General features: G+C 38.8%; 1 protein-coding gene across 4 annotated transcripts in view; it reads right to left on the reverse strand.

The window, feature by feature from the left end:
• SMYD3 (SET and MYND domain containing 3) overlaps positions 1 to 25,080 on the reverse strand; it is a 429,715-nt gene that overhangs the window by 79,504 nt on the left and 325,131 nt on the right. For all 4 annotated transcript variants that reach the window (XM_026102659.2, XM_026102660.2, XM_064509419.1 and 1 more), the window contains 2 exons: positions 5,581 to 5,648; positions 2,960 to 3,062 (listed from right to left, as the gene is read on the reverse strand). In XM_026102659.2, the coding sequence (XP_025958444.2) occupies positions 2,960 to 3,062; positions 5,581 to 5,648 (171 nt within the window). The remainder of the gene's footprint in view (positions 1 to 2,959; positions 3,063 to 5,580; positions 5,649 to 25,080) is intronic.

Consider the following 25,080-nt stretch of genomic DNA (forward strand, 5'->3'; position numbering starts at 1 on the left):
GGTTCACATAATCTGGCCCACTTTTTATCACTGCCTTGTTCAATACAATTAACATAGAGTACAAACGCTCTAAAGTGTGGTTAGAGCACAAATGTGATTCCAGAATAAATCTGTATAGCAACGAAGCAGCTACATTCACTGTAATAATAGCTCTCCTCCTGGTTTACAACTAAAATCAGGTCTACTGGGCCTTCCTCTTTATATGACTGTGAGGTGATGAGAATGGCCAGTCGCCTCATCACTGTCTCTGATTTTCTGTGATTATGTGTGGCTAACAATTCATTAACATGAGTAAATTGCTGTAGAGTCCTCTGACAGAAAGCAGGACGAATGTGCAAAGCACTTCTATCTCCCAGTGGCCTGATGAACATATCACATTCTAGGGTTTGATACTTCCCCGGCAACGGCCCAGAAGCCCTATCAAGTTTGTTCCTGTGTGAACGGTAAAGCCATAGTCCTCTTTTACTAATCCGATTTTGACTTGCTGTTAAGCTTCTCATTTCTAATAAATCTCAACGCTTATTCACTTTCTATTAATTACTACATATGGGATCTCACTCTGTCTAAATCTAGTTTCAGTTTCATTAGGATGAGGAAAATTTTTCTACTGCTTAGAATTATTTGAGGTTTCTCGTTGCCTCATAACTAGAAACAATGTCTGTCTCACCACCTCAGAGCACTTGATTTATTCAAAAACACAATCGGATTCCTCCCTATTTTCTCTCCCATTAACTCAGATCATGACCTCAGCAATATCACTATAGACTCAGCTCATAACAGTGTACAAGTGGTAACGTAGTCTCATGCGCGTGGGTGGGTAAGTTTAATACACTGCTAAGGACAGCACGGAGCCCACCCTGCTGCAGGCAAGCAGGACGGCAGTGGGGGAAGCAGTTGCACTGAAGCTGCCATGCAGAACACAGGATGAAAACCAGTAGCAGTTGTGTAAGAGGAAAAGTAATTGAGTGTTAAAAACAATATTAAGCCTTTGACCTGTTCACACCCTCATAATAAAATACTTTTCTTTCCTCTTCCCAGAACAGGTCTAAACTAATACTCACTTTCAATCTTCACTGAATAACAACGTCTCTGCTTTATCACTTATGCTCATTTCCTTCCTGAGACACATCCTTATTTAAGGAAGCATGTACCTCTGATTGCTACTTTTATTTCCAGGTAAGTCAAGAGGGCACCTGGTTTAACACAGGATAGGACTTCTTTTATCTTACCTTTTCTTTACAGCAAGTTTTCCTTTAGGCGCCAAAACCAGTAGCAATACTCTTGACAAAGAAAACAGTACCTGAGCTCTTTGGAAAATTCTGACTTTATTTTACTGCCTAATTGGAAGCAAAGCTTTTTAGAAAATATAACATATCTATGTAAGTTGCAGTCATTTCAAAGCACCTATTCATACAGCTGCCAAACTCATTGCGAAGAAATGTTTTAGCTGCCCTGCTTTACAATTTATATCTGTTTTCTAATTGCCTTACAAATTACTTGTAATTTACACCATATACGTTTCACCATTTATTTTAGTATAGAGGCTTCTGTGGGTTACAGACCACTAACACCAAATCTAAAATTTGGGTCACAGCTTCACAGCCTTAGCACATTTAACATGGTGGACATACAAGCAAGGGAATTATATGTCATTTCTCATTCCAGAACCACCCCAAGGCAATCTGAGTGTCCTTCCTACTCTGTAAATCTGCCTATAACAAAGAACTGCTTCACAAAATTTATCTGGAAAAATATTCCCATGTATGTAGAAATAAAATAACTTCAAAATTTAGAACTTTAATAATTAACCTGAATGCATCCTGGGAAGATATTCAAAACTACTGTATTTTTAAATAATTAACCCATTTTCCTGAATTGGGAAGCTGAGGAAAGTCATGGATAAAATGCAGGAAAAGTGTGTATAATTTGGCTTGAACAGAAATGTTAGGCAGAATAATGTCTAAACTTAATAGCACCACAACAGCACATTGCAAGCTAAAAGATTTCTCTTGGCAAAAAATGAAGTATGCAAAGGCATTTCTGTTGATTCTGCCATGTAATCACATTATTTTGTCTAATAAGGTATTTCATGATTTACCTATTTTCATGGCCTAGCATTTTAGAGAAAGGATTCATTAAAAAAGAAAACACCTCATAGGGAGGAAAAGAGATAGCACTCCTAAATTAGAATATGTATGCCCTTGATCTTCCCAGAGTTTGAAGCACAGACATGCACTACACTTACCTTAGGTTATGGTTCTGAAATGACTAACAACTGCATACTACAACTGGAACTGTACACGTCATTGGTGCACGTGAAGTTATGTGTATATACATGTCTTTGCAGGCCTTACTAAGCAAATTCAATACTGCATTGTTGTAAAAGATGGTTACTTTGAAAGGCTTAATCAAGCCACAAATGATTATTATTTTCAAATCAATAAAAATGCTGTCTTAGAAACAAAGCTGAGAATACCTTAGATCAAATCTCTTGAAAGGGATATCTTGAAATCATTTTCAGTGAAACGGACATAAGAACAAATCTTGCCTTGCTACTTTCACTGTCAATGACAGGTTTACTACAATGGTATGGCTGCAGAATGAGAAATGCTTATTGTTGCAATGACTTAGTGAACACTGCATTCCACCTAGAAATATTATAAGTGTTTCCATCAGGTTAAAGACGTTCAAATACAAACAAAATGAAGTGCCTAGAGGAGGAAAGGAAGAACAAGAATTTATCAAGACTGCTAGTGATTTATGAGAAGTAATGATTATGGGGCCTAGGCAGTGTGAAGAGATGATTCTATTTATCATCTTCTCCCTGATAGCTATGTGCTAGAAACTGGCATCAATATATCATCAAAATATTAAGCTGGTGGCCCTGCAGTCTGGAATTTATTTAGGGAGATGTCACTGTTGCAGGTGTCTGTGATGGAAGGGAGGACAAGTTAATTACCTCTTCACCAATCTGGATCTCTCGGATGGAGCGAAGTAAAAGCTGGTATCCTTCAAAAACGATCACACAGTTTGGGTCACAACTGTGATTCAGTAAAGACATGCTGTGAGGGGAGGGAGAGGGAGAGAAAGAGAGAGAAAGAACTTTATGGAGGACCCTTCACTGCCATTACCTCTTTAATCATTTCAGAGTAGCTAACTCCGTTATGTCTGAAGTATCAAGCAATTAAGTTACCAAACAAATAAAATCCCTGGTAAAGCAGATGCTCTTGGTTAGGGGAGGAAAATTAATGCTTAGAAGATTTATACTCCTTGCTAATAAGAGCCATGCTTGGATCTGTTCGCTTGATTCTGCCTTCTCTGTATTGTACGTGGGAGGAACGAGACGGCCTCCCGGTGACTCTCTGAGAGGCCTGTCTCAGGGGACAGGGCAAAGCTGACAAGTTGGGAGCAAGGCAACGTGGGGCAGTTCAGAATAAAAAGTTAGTACCTTCGAACTGCATTTTATTTGTGCTGCTTCTGCTCAGTTTCAGGGCACTAAAAACACACACCTTATCAGTTACCTTGACCTTCAGTGGAAGTGGAGTGCTAAGGGGCTGGAAATTAAAGCCTATTCTATAGCAGGTAGAAATGGACTGTAGCATGTCTCTAAACCAGATTACTTGAGTATGGTGGTGAAAGAAAAGAAACAGTCTTTGCCTCTGTTTCACTCATATGGTTTGGTTCAGCATCTGTTCCTGTGGCACGTGACAGCTGTAGCAGTGCAGCTCATCATGGAGCTGCAGCCATCCCCAAGACACACAGGCACTGGTGCATCTCCCAACATACATGCACGCCCTTTGTTCTTCTTTGAAGGAGACTTAAGAATAACATCCTCTATGTATTTTTTATTCCCGTGTTTCATCAGCTGAGCAACAATTGACTTTGCCAGACCAACATCAATCTCATAGCAGACTCAGGGCTGAGGTTTTTTCCCCTATGGAAATGGCCCATTGGATGAATAATTCTGGCATCTTTAGGCTGGAAGAAGAATTTTTGGCTTATTTGCCTTCTGGCTGCCTTTCGTTGCTTTCCTTGCCTGTCTGATTCAGCAACCCAAAACCCCAACTGTTGTCAGCAAAAAAAGGATTTTGGTGAGGGTCAGAGCCCTGCACCAAACCATATTTATTTACTTCTTGACTCTTAAAAAAGTATCAGAAGGACCTTGATTCTTTTGATATCCCTTTGGGCCTAACAAAATATCTGTGGCTAATCTCACATGAACACAGTAACATACACTTGGAGAGGTTTGTCTCCATTTCACTTGTTAAGATTACGGGGCTCATTCCCAAAGCTGCTTACAAGATGATGAAGAGAACAGCCACAGGATTTTATCTATTTAAAAGTATATAGGGATGCTGAAGCTATCAAGCCATGCAACAATATACAACCTTTTGATGAGACTAAACAAAGCACTTTTAATCAGATTTCATCCTGTGGAAACACTAATGTTTTGATGACAATTTCATCTGGAAACATAGACACTCTCATCCTCTTACACCCTACAGCCCAGATGGAAGGACACTTCCCTAGGATTAGGGGACCACTCGTCTAAGTTCACACTCAGCCTAACTCAGAGTGACATGGTTTAAGAAAATTCAAACTGTTCCTTGGGAAAGGCTCTTGCATCCCTTGGCCATGCCTTGTCACAGAACATACAAAGCCACCTTCTTCCCAGTCACAAGGTTTTTTTCATCCAAATGGAAATATTTAAGTAATAATAATGTTCCAAAATAGTATTACATTTTTCCAAAGTATGTGAAAGGATTTGTTTCTATTCCACTATGAAACCAAATGATTGTTCTCTACTTTTCATAACACTGATTCCCATGTTCTCCTAACAGCCTGTCCGTTGTCTTTACCACAAAGCAGGCTTCAACGTATTAAGTGTCCTTACTCAAATCTTGCATGAGCAACTTTATTAGAAAAAGAAGTAATAGTGACAGGCCCATTTAGATATTCACAAATGGTTCAACCCAGCATTAACAACAAATTTTGAGATGATCAAATATAATTCTCAATTCAATTTCAATTTTCAAATACATTTTAATGTGACACATTAATTATTACAGGTAACTAATTCTGGGAGGGCAAAATCTTCCCTGATATGTATTTCTAATGCAAGAAATAAGAAGTAATTCAAATATTAACATCCATCTCATAAGGGACTTATCAGCTCATCTTACCAGTTTCTTAATTATGCTTAATTTTCTAAAATAAGGATTCAATCTTTTTCTTTTAATTGCCAGCTCAGAAGACTCTTGACTACAAAATATCTATCTTCTAAAGCAATACTGAGCAGATTTCTTTTACTTTTTAGGAAGCCCTAGTCACACATTTTGATGTCAGCATTTATCCTTACTAGGAAAAGGCTACCGTCACCATAAAAATCAAATACAAATAAGTATCCTATTTAAACTGTTTTAACTGTCTGATTAGGAGGACTATTAAGAATGTTTTCAGCTTCCAGTTTCTTGATTGGACGTGTTACCTGCTGCTTTGATGGCCCTTACAGCTACCTAGGAAAAAGGGGAAAAAACCTAACACAGATTTTGCCTGTGAATGAAACAGTGTCCACAGTACCTGGGATAAAGGCCAACACCAACATCCTGCATCTCTCCATTACTGATGGTGAAACAGTTACAAGTCACCTGTAAAAACAAGGGAAAAAATCCAGGATTACCAGAGTCATTTGGAAACCCCATACTCAAGTGAAAAAACTTTCAAAATAAAATGAAGGGGCAATTGGTAATTGGATGGGAAACATTCAAGCCCAACACTGGCACTCTTTCATTTTAGAACAGTCACATCTGGGGGACACTCTTCTGTAAAACTGCAGTCAATTAAGAGCAGAAGTATTAGTATCCTGCAAAAATGTGGGGTTAAACACATGCAGAGGCCCTGTTTTCCTGTCTGGAGGGGAAAAAAAAAGTACATGGAGCCTGAGAACCCAGCCCAGGGACAAGAAGCTCAGCCCAGGGACAATACAGCAGATGACACTGGCTGCTGATGGAAAGAGTGGTTATTTCAGTGCAGGGACTCCACTGATATCAGGCTGTCAGAGCATCATTTTGTGAGTACCAGTGGAGCCCAAAGAATATATATGGGACAGTTTTGAAGTAAACAGCTACCTTGACTGCAGCAGCATGACACGGGTATAAATAAAAAGACTGCAAGGGTGCATCTTTCATGTTCTGGGTATTTTGTTTTGCATATAAAGGACCACACACAAATCACATTCAAAATATAATTCACAATTACAGGGAAATATAATCTTTCATTTCGTATCAAATATTCAGCTTGATAGTGTATCCTTCTTTCATATGGTCATACAAAGCTAAAGTGGTTTCAGAAAAGAGTGGAGAAGAACAGAAGTTGCTTGCAAGCAGATGCAGCCAAACCCCAAACCCTCAGACTGAAGTTTCTTGGTGTTCAAATCCAAGATCAGATTAGTACTTTGTAAATGATTAGTAAATATCATTTTCATGGGCTTAAAAAAGAATGAGAATCCAATACCTAATGAATTTTTAATATATCCAAATTTTTTTGGAACCCATGGATTTGTATTTTTTGTATTTTTGATAATTTGTTGAGTCTGTTATCACTGACACGCTAATTTGTTATGTAGAAAAACATTGCATGATACTGCATATCAAGAAAAGGCTCAAATATCTTCTGCATAACATTAGATTATTAATATCATTATTTCTCTGTAGAACGGAAAATGAGTTAGAGTAGCATTTGGCAGATGTGAAAATGAGCTATGAAAGTTGCATTTTTTTTCCATAGAGTAATTACCCAGAACAGTAAATGCACACCTCTTTTTTAAAGATGTACACTGAACAATTAATTGTATATCTTACCCTATAGAACTGACAAATTAATATTTATGAGAGCATTAAGCATAAAGTGAAAATAAATCCTCTTTTAAAATTTCTCATAAATTCTGACAGCAAAGTTAATTTAAATAAATGTACATGCAGTAGGGCATGTGTTTTTTTTAAGTGGTTAGACAATACTTTGATTAGTCTATTATTTATGTAACCCATTCAAATGTTCCTGATCAATTACAAAAAACATACATCTTAATTATTTCTTTCCTACTGGCATTGGATATACATTATCAGACAACTTCTGAGCTAAGATTAGTCCATTTTAAGTGGCAATTATACTGGTTCTAAAAATATTGACTTGATTTTCGTATTTATTGAAAAAATAATGCCTTCCAGGTAAAAGAAAAAGAAAGCCAGCTTGTGTGGACCTTATTTCTCTCTAATGGATTATAAAGTAGCAGAGGTCAAACATCTCTTAGAATTAAATGAATCCCTTTTCCTTGCAAATCTGCTATTATTACCATAAAACTGTTTATACTAACAATACTGAATTTTTATCACTATAGAGTTGTAGAAAGACTGTTTCATTGTTTTCTTGTAAAGGTAGGTATTCTATTACATGGAAAGTTTTATATACAGAAGTCCCAATAGTTTTTACTCTTCTCTTTCCATAAACGCGCATTCACTTTTTATACCAAGGTATATGTAAGGAAAACATGAGATGAATGGATGCTCTGAGATGCAAACATCAACAGTGCCTTTCAGAGTAGCTCTCTGTGAGGCCCTTTTTAACCTGTTTTAAGTATTTTCATAGTATGCAGTTGCCTCTCCATATTCGAAAGAGGTAATAAAATGCCATCTAATTTCTCATTATTCGTGATTTCAAATATGAGGCTGAGGCCCATGATTTTGCTCACTGTCCTACCAGGGGGCATAAGAAGTTATCAATGCCCTGGGGTTTGACTGACCTCCTAGGAGAAAATCTTTCCCCACTTTTAAACAGGCATGAAAAGCACAAACAGTGGTGCACATATAAGGTGCACTACCGATACTAGCCTTTGCTGTGGTTACTTTCTATCCTCAACATGTGGAGAGAGAGGAAGTGAAATGAGGGGGTGGTTAATATCTCACCGTATATGGGGTAAGAAATTCTGATGTAACGATAATATTTCACTGATAGTTCAAGGCTGGTAACAGGTATCAAATATGAATTCACCATAGTCTACCCATTGGGGGTGGGGGGGTCAGCTGTTTGTTTCCTGTCTTCCAGATTACTTGCAAAGATTCTAAAAATATACTGAATATCTTCTACGACATTTCTAGTCCTGTGAAATTTTAAGGGGTTTCCAATCTCAAAGTTAAGAATCAGCCCTACCAAGGATGGCTTTGAGATTTCAATCCAAAAGTCCACCACAAAAGTTGATGTTGTAGACTGCAGCCCCCATGAACAAAAAGGAGGAAGGAATTTCTTTACAGAACACCTGAAGAAAAATCCTTTTTCCTAGATTCCTAGGACTCCCAGGCTTTTCTGTGTAGCTCAACTATTTGCTAACTTTTAGCTAAATAATAGCAAACCTACTTTCCCAAACTCCCCTGAGCTTAAGTAACTCGGTTTCTATGGAAAAACAAACCACATCTTTCTTACGTATCGTGATATTTCTTTCAGGTCTCATGATCACCTTGCATAGTCTTCTTTCTGCCTTAACTGACCCACCTCACCCCCTACGCTATGATCTCCAAGGTTTTGATTCTATGTGATCATAGATTTTAAATTAAGAAAGAATAAACAATTTTAGCCAATCTGGTGCTTCAAGAAAAGGTCCCTTCCTTAGCAAGACCATCATCACCCTTGTCGTCTTAACTCCTTTAGAATCATTCATCTCAGTTATCTTACTTGTGCTGTTATTCGACTTGTCCCTTCTCACTCCTCTAAATATTCCCTTTTATTCAGCTCCATAGCAGTTAAACTGCATATTCACATATAGAGAGAGAACATCAGAGAGTTACATCAGAGAGTTATACCCACGAGTAAGCAAGAATGCCCACAGATTTTAGAACTTGGCAGCTGCAAAGTCAAATTCCTTGCCATTTCTAAAATATCTGAAATAACACATCTCCCAATGGGAGAACTGAGGGAACATTCCCAAAGGAGATTCATAGGTTTTTCAAATATCCGCAATGTGAAACTTATTTAGGAGTATTCTAGAGCTCTTAAGACTTATCATCATAGACCAACAGGACAAAAAATCCACTAACAATTTAAAGTAACCATTCTTTATGTTTGAGTTGGTTCTCCACAGCAAAATATCCTGCAAGTTTATCTAAAAGGAATTATACAAATTGATTGTTTATCAATTATATCAACTGATTGAATTAAATAAAAAACCCTGCTCTCTTGAGGGATTGCATGTGTTTTAGAGAGATACCCTATACTCAGTAAGGTAATACAAGTAGAAGATATAATCCTTCCCAGACTGGTGAACACACTGAGAATAAATCAATGTTAGAGACCGACCATTATTTTCAGACATTATCAGCAAACTAAAATTGCTGTAATCTTTTAAATTTTATTTCCTCTCCGAATGGCATATGAGAGCTCTGTAATTTACCTCATAAGGAAGTCTCTGTACCCAAGATACCTGGAGCTACTGTCTGAGCAATCTCTGTCTGTGTCAGACCAACAGTCCAGTGGAGAGCCATGCAGATTTGCTTTGGTGTTTGTGTTTGACAGAGTATGAGGGCTTCAGTTTGGCAACACAGCAAGCTGAATTTGCTTCCAGTTTCGTATGTCCTAATCTGGAGCCATCCCACTGATTGTAGGATGACTACAGCCCCCGTTCAGATATTATTCACACCATCTGTACCACAGATTTGCATTTGGGTTAAGTGAAGCAGATCCAGACCTGACAGCAGGACATTCTAGATTTGGAATTTCTGACATTAAGTTAATGGAAATTTGAATAAAGGAGGAAAGGGAAAGAAAAGAAATTATTATTGGTTAATACTTACTGCTTGCAAACACTAGGACTAATAATCAGTGATTTTGTCTCCAAGTGTTCCTGTATATTACTGCAACACGGTGAGGCAGCTCTTACAACACAGCAGAGAAACCCCCACGAGAAGATTTAGTAAGGGGTGTATTCCACTGATAAGGTCAATATAATTTTCAGTTTGGATTTATAATGAATCCAATCCGGTCTATAACTGGAGTGTCACAGCTGGTGTATTCTAACCTACCACCAGGAAGAAAGCCATAGCTAACACTGTTTTCCCTGATTTATGAACACAATGTAAATTAAAAGATATAAAAAAGCTTTATGGATTATTAAGTTTCTCATTCACCCCAAAGCTGGCTGGTTATTCCCAGTCACTGGTAAAAGTATAACAAAAGATGCTGTAACCAGGTCTCTTTATTAACAGACTTCTCAAGAGACTCAAACATTAACCAGGTGGAAGCGGTGCATGCTAAATGCTACTGCATCCAGCAGCATGATGGGCACCCTGATGCAAACGATTGACACATATCTCAGAGACCTTCTGGCCCCACTATAGTGCGGCACTGATGGTTCATTCCCACTTGAGGACAAACAGATACTAGGCACAGATGGCTGATAGACCTCTAATCTGCTAATGACTTCATTTGGCACATGGAGTGCTGGAGCAGAGGAGACAGTGCTAAACTGTAAATGTGTAGTATGCCGTGCCAGTGACAGACCTGTCCAGCCCACAGTTTTTGGAGGGCATTTTACCCAGTTGCTCCCTGCCGCAGCCACCCACACTTCCCAGGTAGGCAGAGCTTCTCTCAATGCAATGCCTTGCGCACCAGGCACAACTCATCAGCTCTGCCAGATAGGCAGGGTGTCAAGGAGGGAGGCAGGAGGCAGGGCAAGGTGGGAAGGTGTCTGCTGCCAGAGTGCAGCTTATATATTTGCTTGCAAGTTCTACTAAATCAGGAACTCTGCATCTGACTCCACCTTCTATTGTACTGGGGACCTACTTGCTTGCTGCCACGGGACTCACACACCAAAATCAGATGAAGGAGCCACTGGAAGGATCAAAATAAATGAAGAAAAATGATTCTTTGGTGTTCTGTTCCAGACTGAAACCAAAACACATTAGAATGGCTTTTATCTCATTTACATATTCAGACTAAGGAATGGGACAAAGTACTTAACTGTTTGTGATCAGAAGCCAAATTTTGCTGCAACACCATGAAATTCAGAGGAGTTACATTTCTTTCACATCATGACTGAATTTGCAATTATTACATTTTACTTTAAGAACAATACAGCCTATTAATCTCCTGTGCAAAATCATCAACATTTTGGCTGAATATAGACTACCACAGACTACTACTTTAGAGCTAGCTACAGCAAAGATGATGACTATTTTTAACTATTTTTTAGTTCTTCATCTTATGTCTTTGAAGATCTTTCCTCATATCATTTGCACATATTTCAGCCCTTTTTTGCTATCTTAGCACACAAAAGTTTCTGACTGGTGTGCAGAACACAGGTATCCCTTGCAGAAAGGTGTTACTGAAACTCAGCCAGTAGACCAGATAAATCTGGCCTGACATCAGCCGATGATTTAATGCAAGTATGCTCCAGGCATCTTTTTTTAGTACTCAGCTAAGTGGTGCAATTTTGATTGGAATGGAATGAAAATAGGTCATGGCAAATTACCCTCTCTTCTTAACCTCGCACATATTTCTCCAATTTTTCAAATAAAAATATTTAGGTCTGCAGCTAAACGTATGTGATTACAAAGAATTTCAAAGCCATCATTACTCGGACAAATGTCGTGTTTGCAAGGTATTTGCAAGATGTAGTTATAAACCTGAGATGAAAAGCTAAATCCTGAAACATACAAATATATCACACTTTGGGGGTAAAATGAAATATTTTGAAGTTTTGCAGAACTCCCATTAAAAAAATCATGCAAACTATGTCCTACTTTTTCCACAGATTTCTCCTCTGACAACAACCAGCAAGTCTTATGCTCACTTTGGTGAAGTTCTAGCTTTTACCTGGCGCTCAGAATATTACTATTATTACTGCTTTTTGGAACAGAACTTAAATGTATCTATTTCTGAAGCAGAACTGGAGAAAAGGAGCTGCAAAGCCACTAATGCATCATATTACAGTATGCATGCAGCACTTGGCATTATTAATTGGAGTGGAATAGAGGCATGACATCCTCCTCTTCTTCCTTATTTTTCTGCTGGTAACTCCACTCTGAAATGTGGTAGAGTTATTAACTTGATTTCAATAGCCACTGCATGCCCACCTATTCAGAATAGACTGTTTGTTTTAATAAATCAGACCAAACTTCATCGGTATCGAGGAATGGTTAGCTGTCTTTGTATCTGTCTTGCCAAAATTTGTTTTACAGATTGCTGTTTATCTGCTTTGCAATGGAATAATCAACAAAATGCCTGTGGGACTAAAAATGAAAAATAAGGGTGAGATTCAGCTATGGTTGCTGATATGAAAATGCCATAAGCAAGATCAAAACACTTCTGAATTAATCTTGTATAACTTCAGCCAATAGCATGTGTAGAATAAATGACTCTCTGGCATTTCCCTTCATTACACAGATGATCACCTCATACCAGACTCCTTACTGCTAGACAGTGTAAGTTAGGGGAGATGAATCCTAGTTTATGTTTTGGGGTTTGCTGACTTTATTTTCACAGTTGCAGTATAATTGCTCTTCCTTCTGGAGGTGCTTGTTGAGCTAGACCTTCAAGTATCTTTGCTTCTTAAAGTTCCTCAAACAAAAGTCTTCGGATTTGGTCTTTTATGCTTGGTGGATTTTTGCCTCACTTTCGTCTTCCCTTTTCACTCCTTACCTATTACCCAACAGTATCTTTCTTACTGGAAAAAAAAAGGGGAGGGATATGTGAGGAAAACTCATTTCATAACATTTCTTTAAAATTGTTTCCAACACAAAAATTTTGAAAGCACAAAAGTTTTGAGGAGGAAAATTAAAACAGAGAAGAAAACAAAATTCAAATTTCTGTTCCAAAAAGTGATGTCATAAAAAGAATATTTTCATTACTGAAAAACTTAAACAAAGATAAATGGAAACGTTGATTTTGAAATTTATTTTGAAAAGGGGAACAAAAACTTTAATTTTGATTCATTTAGAAATGTAGAAAGCACTTTTTTCCAAATTAAAAAAATAAAAAAATATATTTTCTTCATAAGTAGCATGTGTTTTTTAACCAGCTGTAGTCTCAGTTTGCTACTTGAGTTACATCCTAAAACAGGGGGGAATTTTAGAACTGAACCTAAGACCGTCTTTCTTCCTTAGTATAGTAAAAGGATACGTGGAAACAAGTGGTGCCAGCATATGACACTACAAAGCTGTAAGTGTCCATGGGCACCACAAAGCAAGGCTAACTACACACTGCTCTGTTTTATATTAACCAGACAAAATCTCAGGGTGTTGCAAAGTTTGGGCACTGAGACCCCCCAAAATACTGATATCACTGTCATTTCCTTCCATTTCCTTTTTCTTACGCCCTTCCTCTACAGATTACCTACTACTGCTTTTCTTTTGACACAGTTTTATAAAAAGGAGTAATTATTGTTCTATCAAACTATTAAAGTGAAGACCAAAAAAGAAAAAAAAAAAGAAAAAAGAAAAAAAGCATGAGAGTTATTTCTATATCATTTTCTTTTTAATTTTTTTAATCATTCAAGTTGGGTGACACTGCTACTTTCAAAAATCAGTGGACCAGCCATATCCCTTAGGCAAATCCATCACTGTCAGTGGTCTAAACATCATCTACCTATTAAAAGCCTTTGGAAATCAGTAAATAAGTCAATGGCAAACAGGCACTATTGTCTTTCTTCCGGATAGTTGATAGATCAAGTATCCATTGGGAGCAGGTCATTTTAATTACACACAAAACAATAATTTTAAAATTATATAAGCTGTTCACAAAATGCCAAAGTAGTACTGCATAAATAAAAAGTTCTCCTTTTAAAGTTCCTTAGCAATTGATTACCATATGCTTGCAAACTGCTTTTGAACTGACCCTTACTCCTTTCTTCCACAGAGGGTGTATGAATAAGGTTATCAGATATGATGACTGACTCTGCATTGTACATTCCCAAGGTGTCCTGTAGAAGACAGGCTACAGCAGTTTGTGGCCAGTGAACAGTGGAGTACCAGATATACAAAAAGCCTACTACAGATTTGATCTTGAAACTTTGACATACCCAGCAGATTGCTCTAACTAGATGTCTTTGGGAAGAAAAAGGGTAACTGCCTATTTAAAATGGTTTTAAAAATCCAGGCACAGAAGAGATGGTGAAATCCAGACCACGGTTCTAGACCCTTATCTGTCTGAAAGAAAACTGATTGAAATCTGAGTGGGTGTGCTGGCACAAAAGGACACATCTAATCATATTGGAAAACAGCAGGTTACAGCAAGGCAGAAAACATTAAGTCAAGCACTATGTCATTTTCAGGACGAAATAGAATTGCTACATGTAAGGTAAAGATGTGGTGCATGGAACAAATTAAAACCAAAGCAGTAATTTTAAGGCCTGTATTACTCAAGTACTCCGTATTCAAGGAATTTAGATTTCCATAGGACCTGTGCATTCTTAGTATCTCTGAAAATCAACTCCCCAAGGGTTTCTAGCCAGCATTTCCGTTATTTTTTTCTATGACACTACTTTTTGGACTATTTCAAACATTGCTCTGATCAGGAAACAGTTTAAACAATCTATTTTTTGGAATTCCACAACACTGGACATGTTTAGTCTCAACACAGTACATACTCTTCTAGTTATTGTGAGGCATAGCTTTCATGCTCATGCCTCTAGTTTGCTCATTCCCATGATCTTACTCCAACATTTTTGGCCTGCCGCTTGGAATATAGAACCATTTCCTCCAGTCCAAAAAAAGCAGGGTCAATCTGAAATTTACTAAGAGACTGTTTGGTAGTGTAACTTGGTGTATCAGGAGTTTTGGTATATCACGATATTGGCATTTTTCAGAACCCACTTGGACAAAGCCCTAAGCAACCTGGTCTGAATTCAGTGTTGGCCCTGCTTTGAACAGGAGGTGGCACTGGATGATCTCTCAGGGTCCCTTCCAACCTGAGTGATTCTGCGACTCCATCTCCACTGACTTCTCATTTTCATGTTGATGTATTTCAGACTCTTTGTATACAAATATAAATCTCATACTTCTTTGGTATGAGATTCCTGTTTTACAGGAAAAAGTGGAAGAATGTATTACCCCTCATGAAATCACCATTTTTTTCTGAGATTTTCTTTACAAAGTTTGTAACTAAGCAATCTGTTGGTAGGAAACATTGCTACTGTGAGAGGCAGAGGACCAGAAAATGAAATGATCTGCCCTTTGAGATTGCCAATGGCTTCTGTGTCTTTAAGGTTCTTCTCCACACCTACACTAAACACCAGACAACAAAACTTTTGCTGAATTTTTACTGCTTCTGTTATGCCTCCTTAGGAAGGCAGTATACCAGAGCGTAGTGGAAAATGAAAACCGTCCCAGGACAACTTTTTGTGATGTTGTTGATACATGGAAGAGAGAAGAACATAGAAAAGGACTTTAGAAGCATTAGCTCCATTTCATGTGGTGAATGTCGAAGTCATACAAAGTCCTCTCCACTCTTACACTCCTGTGTCTCTACAGATCCATCCCCCTCTGCTTTCCATTTAACAGAGACAACATTTAACATACTACTGTGTAACTTTTCACTGAAGTCAGTGAGGAATTTGGCAGACGATTCACTTTTTGATATTTGGGCATATAATTTTTATTTCAGAAGGCAGAAGAAAAGGAGTCAAGTGGAATTAAGGGGGGAGGACTTCAGCTTTGGCCATATATAATTGATTGCCTGCAGTGAAAAAAAGAGCTTATCAACAGAACTCTGAGATGCAAGGAAAGGAAATGGATGGAAATAACCTAGACCATTTTGGGCTACCAAGAAAGAAGTTAAAAAAAAAGAACCGAGAGATTTGCCAATAATTTGGGAATAGATATTCCTGTAATTCAAGGAAATAACATGGAATTCTAAGTCATCTAACTGTCCTTTGTGATATGCATGAGTATCTGAAACAACAAAACAGCAATCAAGCATTTCAAATAATAACAACAATAATGATGCTGAAGAAAGACTTCCCACCTTCAGAATTACAGCATTTGATCTTTCACTCTCAAAAAGAAAAAAAAATGTATTTCATTTTTAAAAGTCTCTATGAGATGTCTTGGAAATACAGAAAAAAAGCAAGGTTAGACAAACACTAAGCTGAGCTCACAGTTAAAATGCTTGTGGGTAGCTGACTAAAGTTCACAGACCTGTATGTAATCACTGTCTACAGGAAATATTTACGGTAAAGAAAGAATTCTCCTAACTCTTTCATCTTTGCCCTTCCATACACTCACCAGCAAAGAGACATCCTAAGTGCATTTCTGTGATGAACAGAATTGTCCCCCTCCATGAGATTAACTAAATCTAACAGCCAGGAATAGAATCTATAAACTTCTCAGACACATGATTTTAGCAAGCATTAACTGTTAAAGGATATATTTGTATACAAATGGCCTGAGGTGAAAAAAAAGATCCACTTCTTGTTCATTTTGAACCCTTTAACTTAAATAAGAGTATAAAATTTGCACTTACATTAATGTAAATTGGCAGTAACTTCAGTGATATCAGATGAGTTACATGAAACCAGAATTAGGTAGGAAGAAAGCTCATGAGTTGAGCTAGAATTAAAACTGCTATGAGCATTGAAATCGGGTGATCTAGACAGTGTGGTTAAAATTCTGTACATTTCAGACAAAACAAATCTGTGCCATTAAACATCTGCAAACTTTGGGTTGCTTAATTCTTAACCTAAGCCCTTAACCGCAAATGCCTCAAGCTTACATCTAATACAGAAGTTAAAAAAAAAAAAAAATGCGATGATATCATTAAAGTTAAATAACCTGACTAGTCAAATTCAGAGTCTGAGTGTACATTTTAAAAAATAACATGCAATTTTTTTCCCCTCTTTTTTCCTATTTTGAGACAACTTGAAAATGATTGAAACTTTGCATTTATCAAAAATGTCTCTGTTCTCTGAGCATTCAAGTGATATACTGCCATCTGCAAGGTGACAACCCTAATCCTGTAAGCCTTCATGTGAAAGTGAGACTGCCTACCAAAAAGAACCAAAATTCCTTTATAGGAAAAGTTGCATCTTCCTCTCTGTATGCAGACAGTAGTAAACCCTAGAAGGCTGATGAATACCAACATATTTTAATTTAATTTTTTTTTATCTTATGATTTTTAAGCCAATTCAATAGTTTTCTAATCAATTCATGATTTCGAAAACTTTAAGAACAGACATGATCTTTACATTTCAAAATCCCAACATCCACTACAGTCTGAGAAAATTAACAATGTTGTTACATATTTCAGGGAACAAAGATGGCAAGATGGCTGTGCTGGCTTTAAAAAATAATTTAAAAATTTACAAAATATAAAACCCCTTTGATTCACAACAGTCTTCTAGTGGTTCACATTGTTTTTTACTGACATGCAGATTCACTCTCAGCAAAGCTTTAGCTACAGTTTTCATATCCCTTACATTCAGTTTTTTTCATCTTGTACAACCCAAATTTTTACATATATCCATTTATTTCAGACATATCCGAGACGAGCCATCCAGGTGGATGAATAGTGATTTCCACAGGGCAACAAGGAGCAGCTGGCATTTCTATTGCACCGGACAAAAAACAGTAGTGACATGTAAGAACATACTAATTTCCGGTCACAACAATACTAAGGGATCCCAGCAGATTCCTTAGCATTACAACCTATGTAAACTCTTAGTTTATACCTTGAAGCTCTCTTAAAAACAGCACAAAGCTAAAGTTAGTGCAAATCTGGATCAGAAATACAAACCACGGGGCATGCGCTAGTTCTGATCTACTGTTCCATTTCTCCTCACAGCTGGCATTTTGAGACCGAGTCTTTGTCTTATGATCATCCTGTTTTTACACCAGCATAATGGCAGAAAACTGCATGGTGACATCCTTACTTAGTGTATTAAGTACTTTAAAATTCAGTATTCAGACCATGATTATTTAAGCACTCATTAGTTAGGAGCACATGTTCCATTTCTCTAGAACTTGTCTCTCATCTGATCTGACTGCCTATGAAAGTTTTACCTTTAAATTGTTATATTTCCATGAATAGAATGCAGCAAAACTACAAAGCGATTACCAAAACAAAAATTACAAAGTCTCACTCGGTAAGGTTTCACCGATTACTGCTGATGAGAGCCATATCAGAACAAATAAAGTGAATCCATATCTTTTTTCATCAGCAAATGTGGAATTAATTCTTTTTTTATACATTATGACAAAAAAGAGTAATTTGTTCAATTAATTACTGTTTAAGTCACAGTTGAAAAAAATATTTTGTTAGCATTTTAAATGCTGTGCTACTTTTGGCCAGTCATCTCAAATGTAAATCAGCTGAGTGAAATTGTAACAGTAAAATTATAACCTTTGGGTCATCTCACAAGAAGAGTTTCAAATACCAAGCCAGAATTAGAAATCCTACACATCTTTATTTTTATATTGAGTTTATCCAAACGAAAATACTAAACATTCAGAAAGTGTGAATGATGATGTAGGCTTTCTGACCAGTATTTCCATACTGAGTCTGAGTCTATTCCCATAAACAGTAAGCAACATCACTTCCTTAGTGAAGCTGAAACAGGCACCCAGGAAGGAAGTACCCACTTGTACGGTATATGTAATGTAAAACATTACAATACTTGTAATGTACTGTTATTACATTTCATATTTTGTACTCACTGTGATGATAGCATCACATTGAACAGTCCATTCAACTGTTACCACTTGTTGGATCATTTAAATCGATCACTTTGTTTGCGTAAGATATTAAAAATAAAAATATGAAAGTTACCCCTCAAGGACAAATTCATACTTCTCCAAACTACATTGCCAACCCTTGAGTCACAAACCCACGATTTTAAATAAAGAAGATAAGAAGCAGGAGAGGGAAAAGTCACCAAAACTATAAAATGACTGAATTAAGGAAAGATAAATAAAATAGAAACCCAAACTACAGGAAATAACACATTTAAAAAGTAAATGAGAAAAAGTGGAAAGAGTATAGAGGAAAGGATTTGGCAAAATGCCAATCAAGGTCAGCAGTGCAAAATTTCCACAGTTCATTCCCCAAAGTGGTACAATACACAGGCCCCACTAGAATACAGGAAAAGATCTAATTTTGTTTTAAAAGTTATGACAACAGCTTAATGCACTCATCAGTCCAAGTGGGGACGCAGCTCTGGTGTAGGAGTTGCCGGTAAGCGCTGGCCGGCATACTCGCAGAGGCCAGCACGGCTGGCAACAGCCGGCAGCAGCGCTGCCTCCCCGCTCGGCTCCAGGGCTCACTTTGGCCCACGAAGACCTGAGCTTGGGCCCACGGGTTGCAAGGTCCCTGGCTCCAAGCTGCGCTCAGCAATTCACAGCATCTGCCTCTCATTAACCACAGGCTCCTTTACGTAGCGTCGGTAGTCAGGCAGATGTAAGTCATAGGCTTTGCCTTGTAAAGGGCGCTGCATTAAGTACGGCAGTCCCTCCACCGGGAACTTCTCATCCAGCCAGCACCTACACCTGGAAGATGCACTTCCAACTATATAGTTCAGTGATGCAGGTATCATTGGAAGGAATGAATGAATGAATGCCAATACCTTGAATGAACAATGATTCTCTTTGCCTGCTTTACAAGCAAAAAGTTCTTTTAAGATTGTCACCTAACTGCGTACAAATTAGTCCAACATTTGAAGATTTGGAAATAAATAAATCCCTGTTTGCTCTTGTTTGAGAAAGAGGCCCTACGACTGCAAACACTTAGAAGTTCTGTTTTTCACATGAGCTTTATCACCAGCCTCAAAAGGGCGGCTCACAGGTCCCTGCTGTCATTTCTTGCCTGCCTCAGAAAACCATCCTTGCAGCCCAGTCCCCCACACAGTTCATCCCTTCACCTGAGCATTGAGATTCTGGTTATCACTAATTGTGTCTTACTGTGTCTAAAGGCCCTACAGTATGACTACTGTAAAAAGCTAATTTTAAACCTATATTTTGTTGTACAGCCATGTGATTTTCATGCAGAATCTAGCCATTGAGAGGATTCCCAAATCATAAGAGCCAGAGACAGTCCCAGGACCTACACATGAGATGGGACATGGCAGTAATAATGGTGGGGCTGCTTCTGTACACATTTCTTATTGGAAAACATGTCACTGAGTAACATCTGACAATATTTAATCAAATGCAAAGGCCCATTATCAGAGGAAATATGTTAAAGCGAGGAACTGACTGTAGCACATTCGATCTTGATATCTAAAGGATGACTTGTTTATAACAAGACATCCATGAGACTGGGCAGCATCAGTAAAGGGCAGGAAAGCTGACAGAGATTTAGGAGATGAAAGCTGCATTTGTATAGGCATATGGGCAGATGGAAGCAGGGGTGATTTTGTCAAAACAAAAATAGTGACTGAATTTCTATGTAAAAGCCATTATTAAACAAGCCCTATGTACACAAACCTGACGAATCTGCTCCAACGAGACACACAAAGAGATAACTGCAAAATAAAGCTCACTGATGTTTACCCAGCCTGACTTTTATCTGCTGGTTTTGTGTTTATGACTATGGACATATTATCATGCCACTTCATGTGTTTGTCAAAAAAAGGACATGTTATTTAGCAACATAGTTCTTTGGCAGAAATTTAGCCAGGAAGCCACACATTTTGCAATCCAAGTATCCATAGTAACTGACTGTACAGTAACTGAACTTGGGCATTTATCAGTTTCAAAATTATTCAGAAATGAAACTGCTACATATTTGAATTAATAAACATCAGTGCCTGTTCATTTTTGTCATTTGCATGAATAAGAATGTTTATCCTAATTAGAGCTGAGCAAATCATTTTCACCAAATCGTTTACCCCACAAAAGCAGCTTCTGCCTTTACTTATGGAATGCCCGGATGTAGCTTATTAATCTGTCAGAATTCATTCAAAATCAGCTCAAACCTTTCTTTTTTTGTTATTGCTATTACTACCAATCATGAAGTAAGCAGTAGAAATTCACACCTGAATGCTGAAATTGTGACGGCCACTGAGCCTGAAGACACATCTGGTGACTTAAAAACCAAAAGTACTGTGTGTTACCATTGTGACTGCATTGCAGCACAGACGCTAAATGTAAATTTTATCCCAAAGACAAAGTAACCTCTGGAGGAGTGCCCTTCCCTGGAACAGTAGAAGTTTAAGGAGAGATAGCAAGCTAACAGAACCATGAATCTTGGAAAATATTAATTCTTTACTTCTCTAGCCCACACAGAAATAGCCACCCAGGGAATCTTGAAAATTATGATTTTAAATATGGGGGGATGGGGGGCAATATTTTTTCTTTCTTCTCCCATTATCTTCTCCTTATTGGAGTGACAACTCCTTAAATGCGTTCGGAGGGGTATCAGGATCAAAAAATAGTAATACTTCGAACCCATAAAACCAGATATTGGAACATTGCATTTGGCTAGGGAAAAACAGTAATTTTGCCTTTGGAGAACCTTTTCTCTTTGCAGCTTCTCGTGACCACCATTTTGGCACTTCAGTTCTTCCAACTGCAAGTTGGAAGTAGAGTTTGATAGGCCTGAAACATTATTAGCTTATACCTCTCTAATTTCCTAGTTGGACTTGCTCAAGGACATCAAATGACAAACAGATGTTAATTAGTTAAGTGTGGTAACAGCCCTGTGAGGTTGGAAGGGCAGAACTGAATCACACAGAGGCTGAATGTAACACTAAGGTCATGGCGCAAATCAGCCGCAGTCTGCAATACAAAAGAATTTGTTTAGTGTCTTTCACTGCATCTAAAAGGTTTACAGTTAAAAAAAGAAATAAACTCACTGTTGGCTGGAAGGCAACAGAAGCATAAAATGCACACCTGAAATTGGATTTCTGGCTTTACATGCCTCTGCGGCACAGGCCGGGGTCGGCGGTGCTGTGCTGTAGTAATAGTGCTGCAGGCCCAGGGCTGGTACTGCTACATCAGTGAAGGGGCCGTGTATCATTTCACATCTCCTGCCTCGCTATACTGGGTAATGCTATAAAATAGGCTGGTAGCTCTGACGCGCTTCTCTAGAATTAGTGCATTTATACAGATTTTTGCATTTCTGCTATCTTTCATTACAGAGCGAACTCAACACATGAAGGACGACAAAGCGGGCTACAGGACGCAGGCAGGGGAAGAAACCTCTGCAGCAGCAGATATCCACAAAGCACCATGTGAGGAACGTGCAAAGCTCCACCGCGCATCAGGAAGGAAACACCTTAAGGAACCAGTGACAGCAGCAGCCAGACCAGCACACGGAGTTCACCCAGGCCTAGACGCATGCTCACGGTGGGACGCGCAGTCCCAGGAGCGTGGCGTGCCGTGAAGGAGGCACTGCTGCCCGTCCACCCACCACTACCACGGCAGGCCTGGCGGCCAAGGGGCGCCCAGTGCGTGCAGGTCGGGGGCCCGGCCGGGCCCCTCCGTGCCGGGGGAGCGGCAGCGGGGGCCCCTGTCTCCCTCCTCAGATGGAGGCAGCTGTGCCAGGCCAGGAAGGCATCTGAGATACCCGTCGTGAAACCTCCCTGGCCTCCAAGTTACTATTAAAACCAACAGATTGGGTACTCTTTTCTGCTGCCATGTTGGAGTTCACATTCTCAAAACACTGACACCTTTTACATTTATATGCAGTTACAGCGAACACTTTGCATACTATGCCTAACCCTGGAAATAAAATATTTCACTGAAGTAAAGGGCAAAGACAGACAGGCTGCTGTTGAATCTGACCCCCCTCTCCGTGGCCCCAGCCTCGGCCCAGCCTGGGGCTGTCAGTCGCTGCCCCGCGACACCACAGCGGTGCCGGATCCAGCCCTGCCATGGCCCGGCCCGGACACGGGACCCCCCAACCCCTACCCCATCCCCGTGGCGGTGCCCAACACCCCCCAGGGCTGGGGCTGCCCTGGCTCCCCAAGGACCCTGCACCCTCGGGGCGGGGGGACGGGTCCTGGAGGCCAGGCCCAGCCTGGCCCGGCCCTGCCATGGGCAGCCCCCAGCCCTGGGGGCCCTTGTATTGAAAGAAGAAAAAGAGACAAGATCGAAAAGGCTGTCTTTCTCCTCCCTCTCACGCCACTAAGAAATAACCCTCGGTAGTCAAACCTCTGGTATGACAGGGAAAAAACACTCATCGCATAATGTGTATTTTTCAGAATTATCCTCTTCTCTCTATATTGAAAGCATGTGCAATTTCTGGCTCCCATAAAAGTTGCCTATAACAAAATTTAGAAAAAAGAAAGTATTCTTTAGTCTGGAAAGCGAGAGGATTAATGCATATAGGGCATACATAACTCAATGTACGTAGGAAAACTTAATGTATGTGGGAAAATAATGTATGCAGGAAAATATTTGCTGCTATTCATTTCCAGTGGGTAGGTAATATGAGCTGTTTTTTCAGTGGTAGGTAATATGAGCTGTTTTCATGAAATCTATGATATTTGCCACTTTAGGAGAAGCAGGTTGGGATGAATGAGATAACTTATTTTCACAGGCTGTTTTCACAGTAGGCCTCAATTAGTGATTCTTAATTCAAATTCATATGCACCTTCTTAAAAACCACGAGGAAAATACCTGGCCTATTCTGGCTTCAGATTACATATCCACTTGCTCAATTTATGTCATATCTCAAAAAAATGATAATTTGAACAAATTCCTGGTGCTCTGAATTTCAGCTCTTGGATGGCTTTACAGGTATGCTTACTGCTGTCAAAGCACACTATCCAGCCTTTTGCTACTAGGGCCAAAAGCAAAGGCTTTTTCAGGAAAATGGGGCAATTCCTGTATAATCAAGTTGAATCGTGCTTCATGCGAATCATAGTCTCACTGGCAGCAAAAGGACTGCTCACCAACTGACGTTTCCCCGTAGAATTAAAGGAGAAAAAATTTTGGCACACAAAAGGTAATTCTCATGGAACTGTAACACTAGTTTTCTCTTCTTGCATGATTCATGTTGTTTGCAAGAGCTCTCCCTCAGCCCTTATACAAGACATTCGAAAACCACTCTGTAGATGCCATGAATTTAAAGCAGTGAAAAAGCATTTTCATTCACAGAGCAGATGATACTTCATTGTCAAAAAACCCTATGTTGTTAAGCAAAGTATAGTGGTTTCAGTTAGAAGGCAAAGGGTACCTGATCATATGTTCTACCCAGACAATATCTGTTTTGGAGATGATGAGAGAAAGCAGCTCTGGCTTAGCCAGGTCATAGGAGAACAGTGTCTACAGAAAGGAAAGAATTGGTTTGATAGTGAACAACTTAAGGATAGTCTGTAAACTAGATTCGGTTGGTGTTCCATCAGAAAATGCCATGTTGCATAATCTGAGTATTTTGCAGAAATCCCATACAACTGCTGCTATGACACTGGAGGGCACATTTAATTTGAGAAATACCCTGTATGAGGTATGTGGAGTTTTCTGGGTTTCTTGTTTTTTCTTTTCCTGGAGTTTCCTATTTGTAAGAAAAGTTTTAAATGAAGTTTCACTCTAAATTGACATGAGGCAGCTAGAGCTCAACGAGTACGAACACTAAGAAGCATATCCAACCAACAACACAAATAAAGCCATTATCATAAATTACAATAAATGTTTCCAACAGTGTTACTAAACAAACTGCACACCGTATTATTGGACTGGCTTAATTTCTCAACTGTGCTTACAACCAGGAAACCCCTGCACTTACGTAGCCATACTTGAACAGGTGAGGCCCATCCAACTTTTGACCACTAGTAGGTGTTTGCAGTACTGGATCACTTCCTCAACTGATGTGTATTGGCATAGGTCAAGCAGATTTCAGATGGCAGTGTGACAATTTATAACAGCAAAGGATCCATCAAATAATGATGAAAATGTAACATAATTAGGGAGGAAGCTGGTTGCTGTCTTTCTAATGTTAAATACCCTACCTAGGCCCAACTCATTTGTTGAAAACTTTTTGTCTGAGATTCAACTCTCTTTTCAACAGGAATCTCTGTTAAGGCTAGTATGAATTAAACATTATCACAAGAAAGAAAATGGAAACAAGAACTTAATTGGTAATGACAGCAGATTCATGATCGCA

This window comes from Dromaius novaehollandiae, chromosome 3, assembly GCF_036370855.1.
Source record: "Dromaius novaehollandiae isolate bDroNov1 chromosome 3, bDroNov1.hap1, whole genome shotgun sequence".
Lineage (NCBI taxonomy): Eukaryota > Metazoa > Chordata > Aves > Casuariiformes > Dromaiidae > Dromaius > Dromaius novaehollandiae.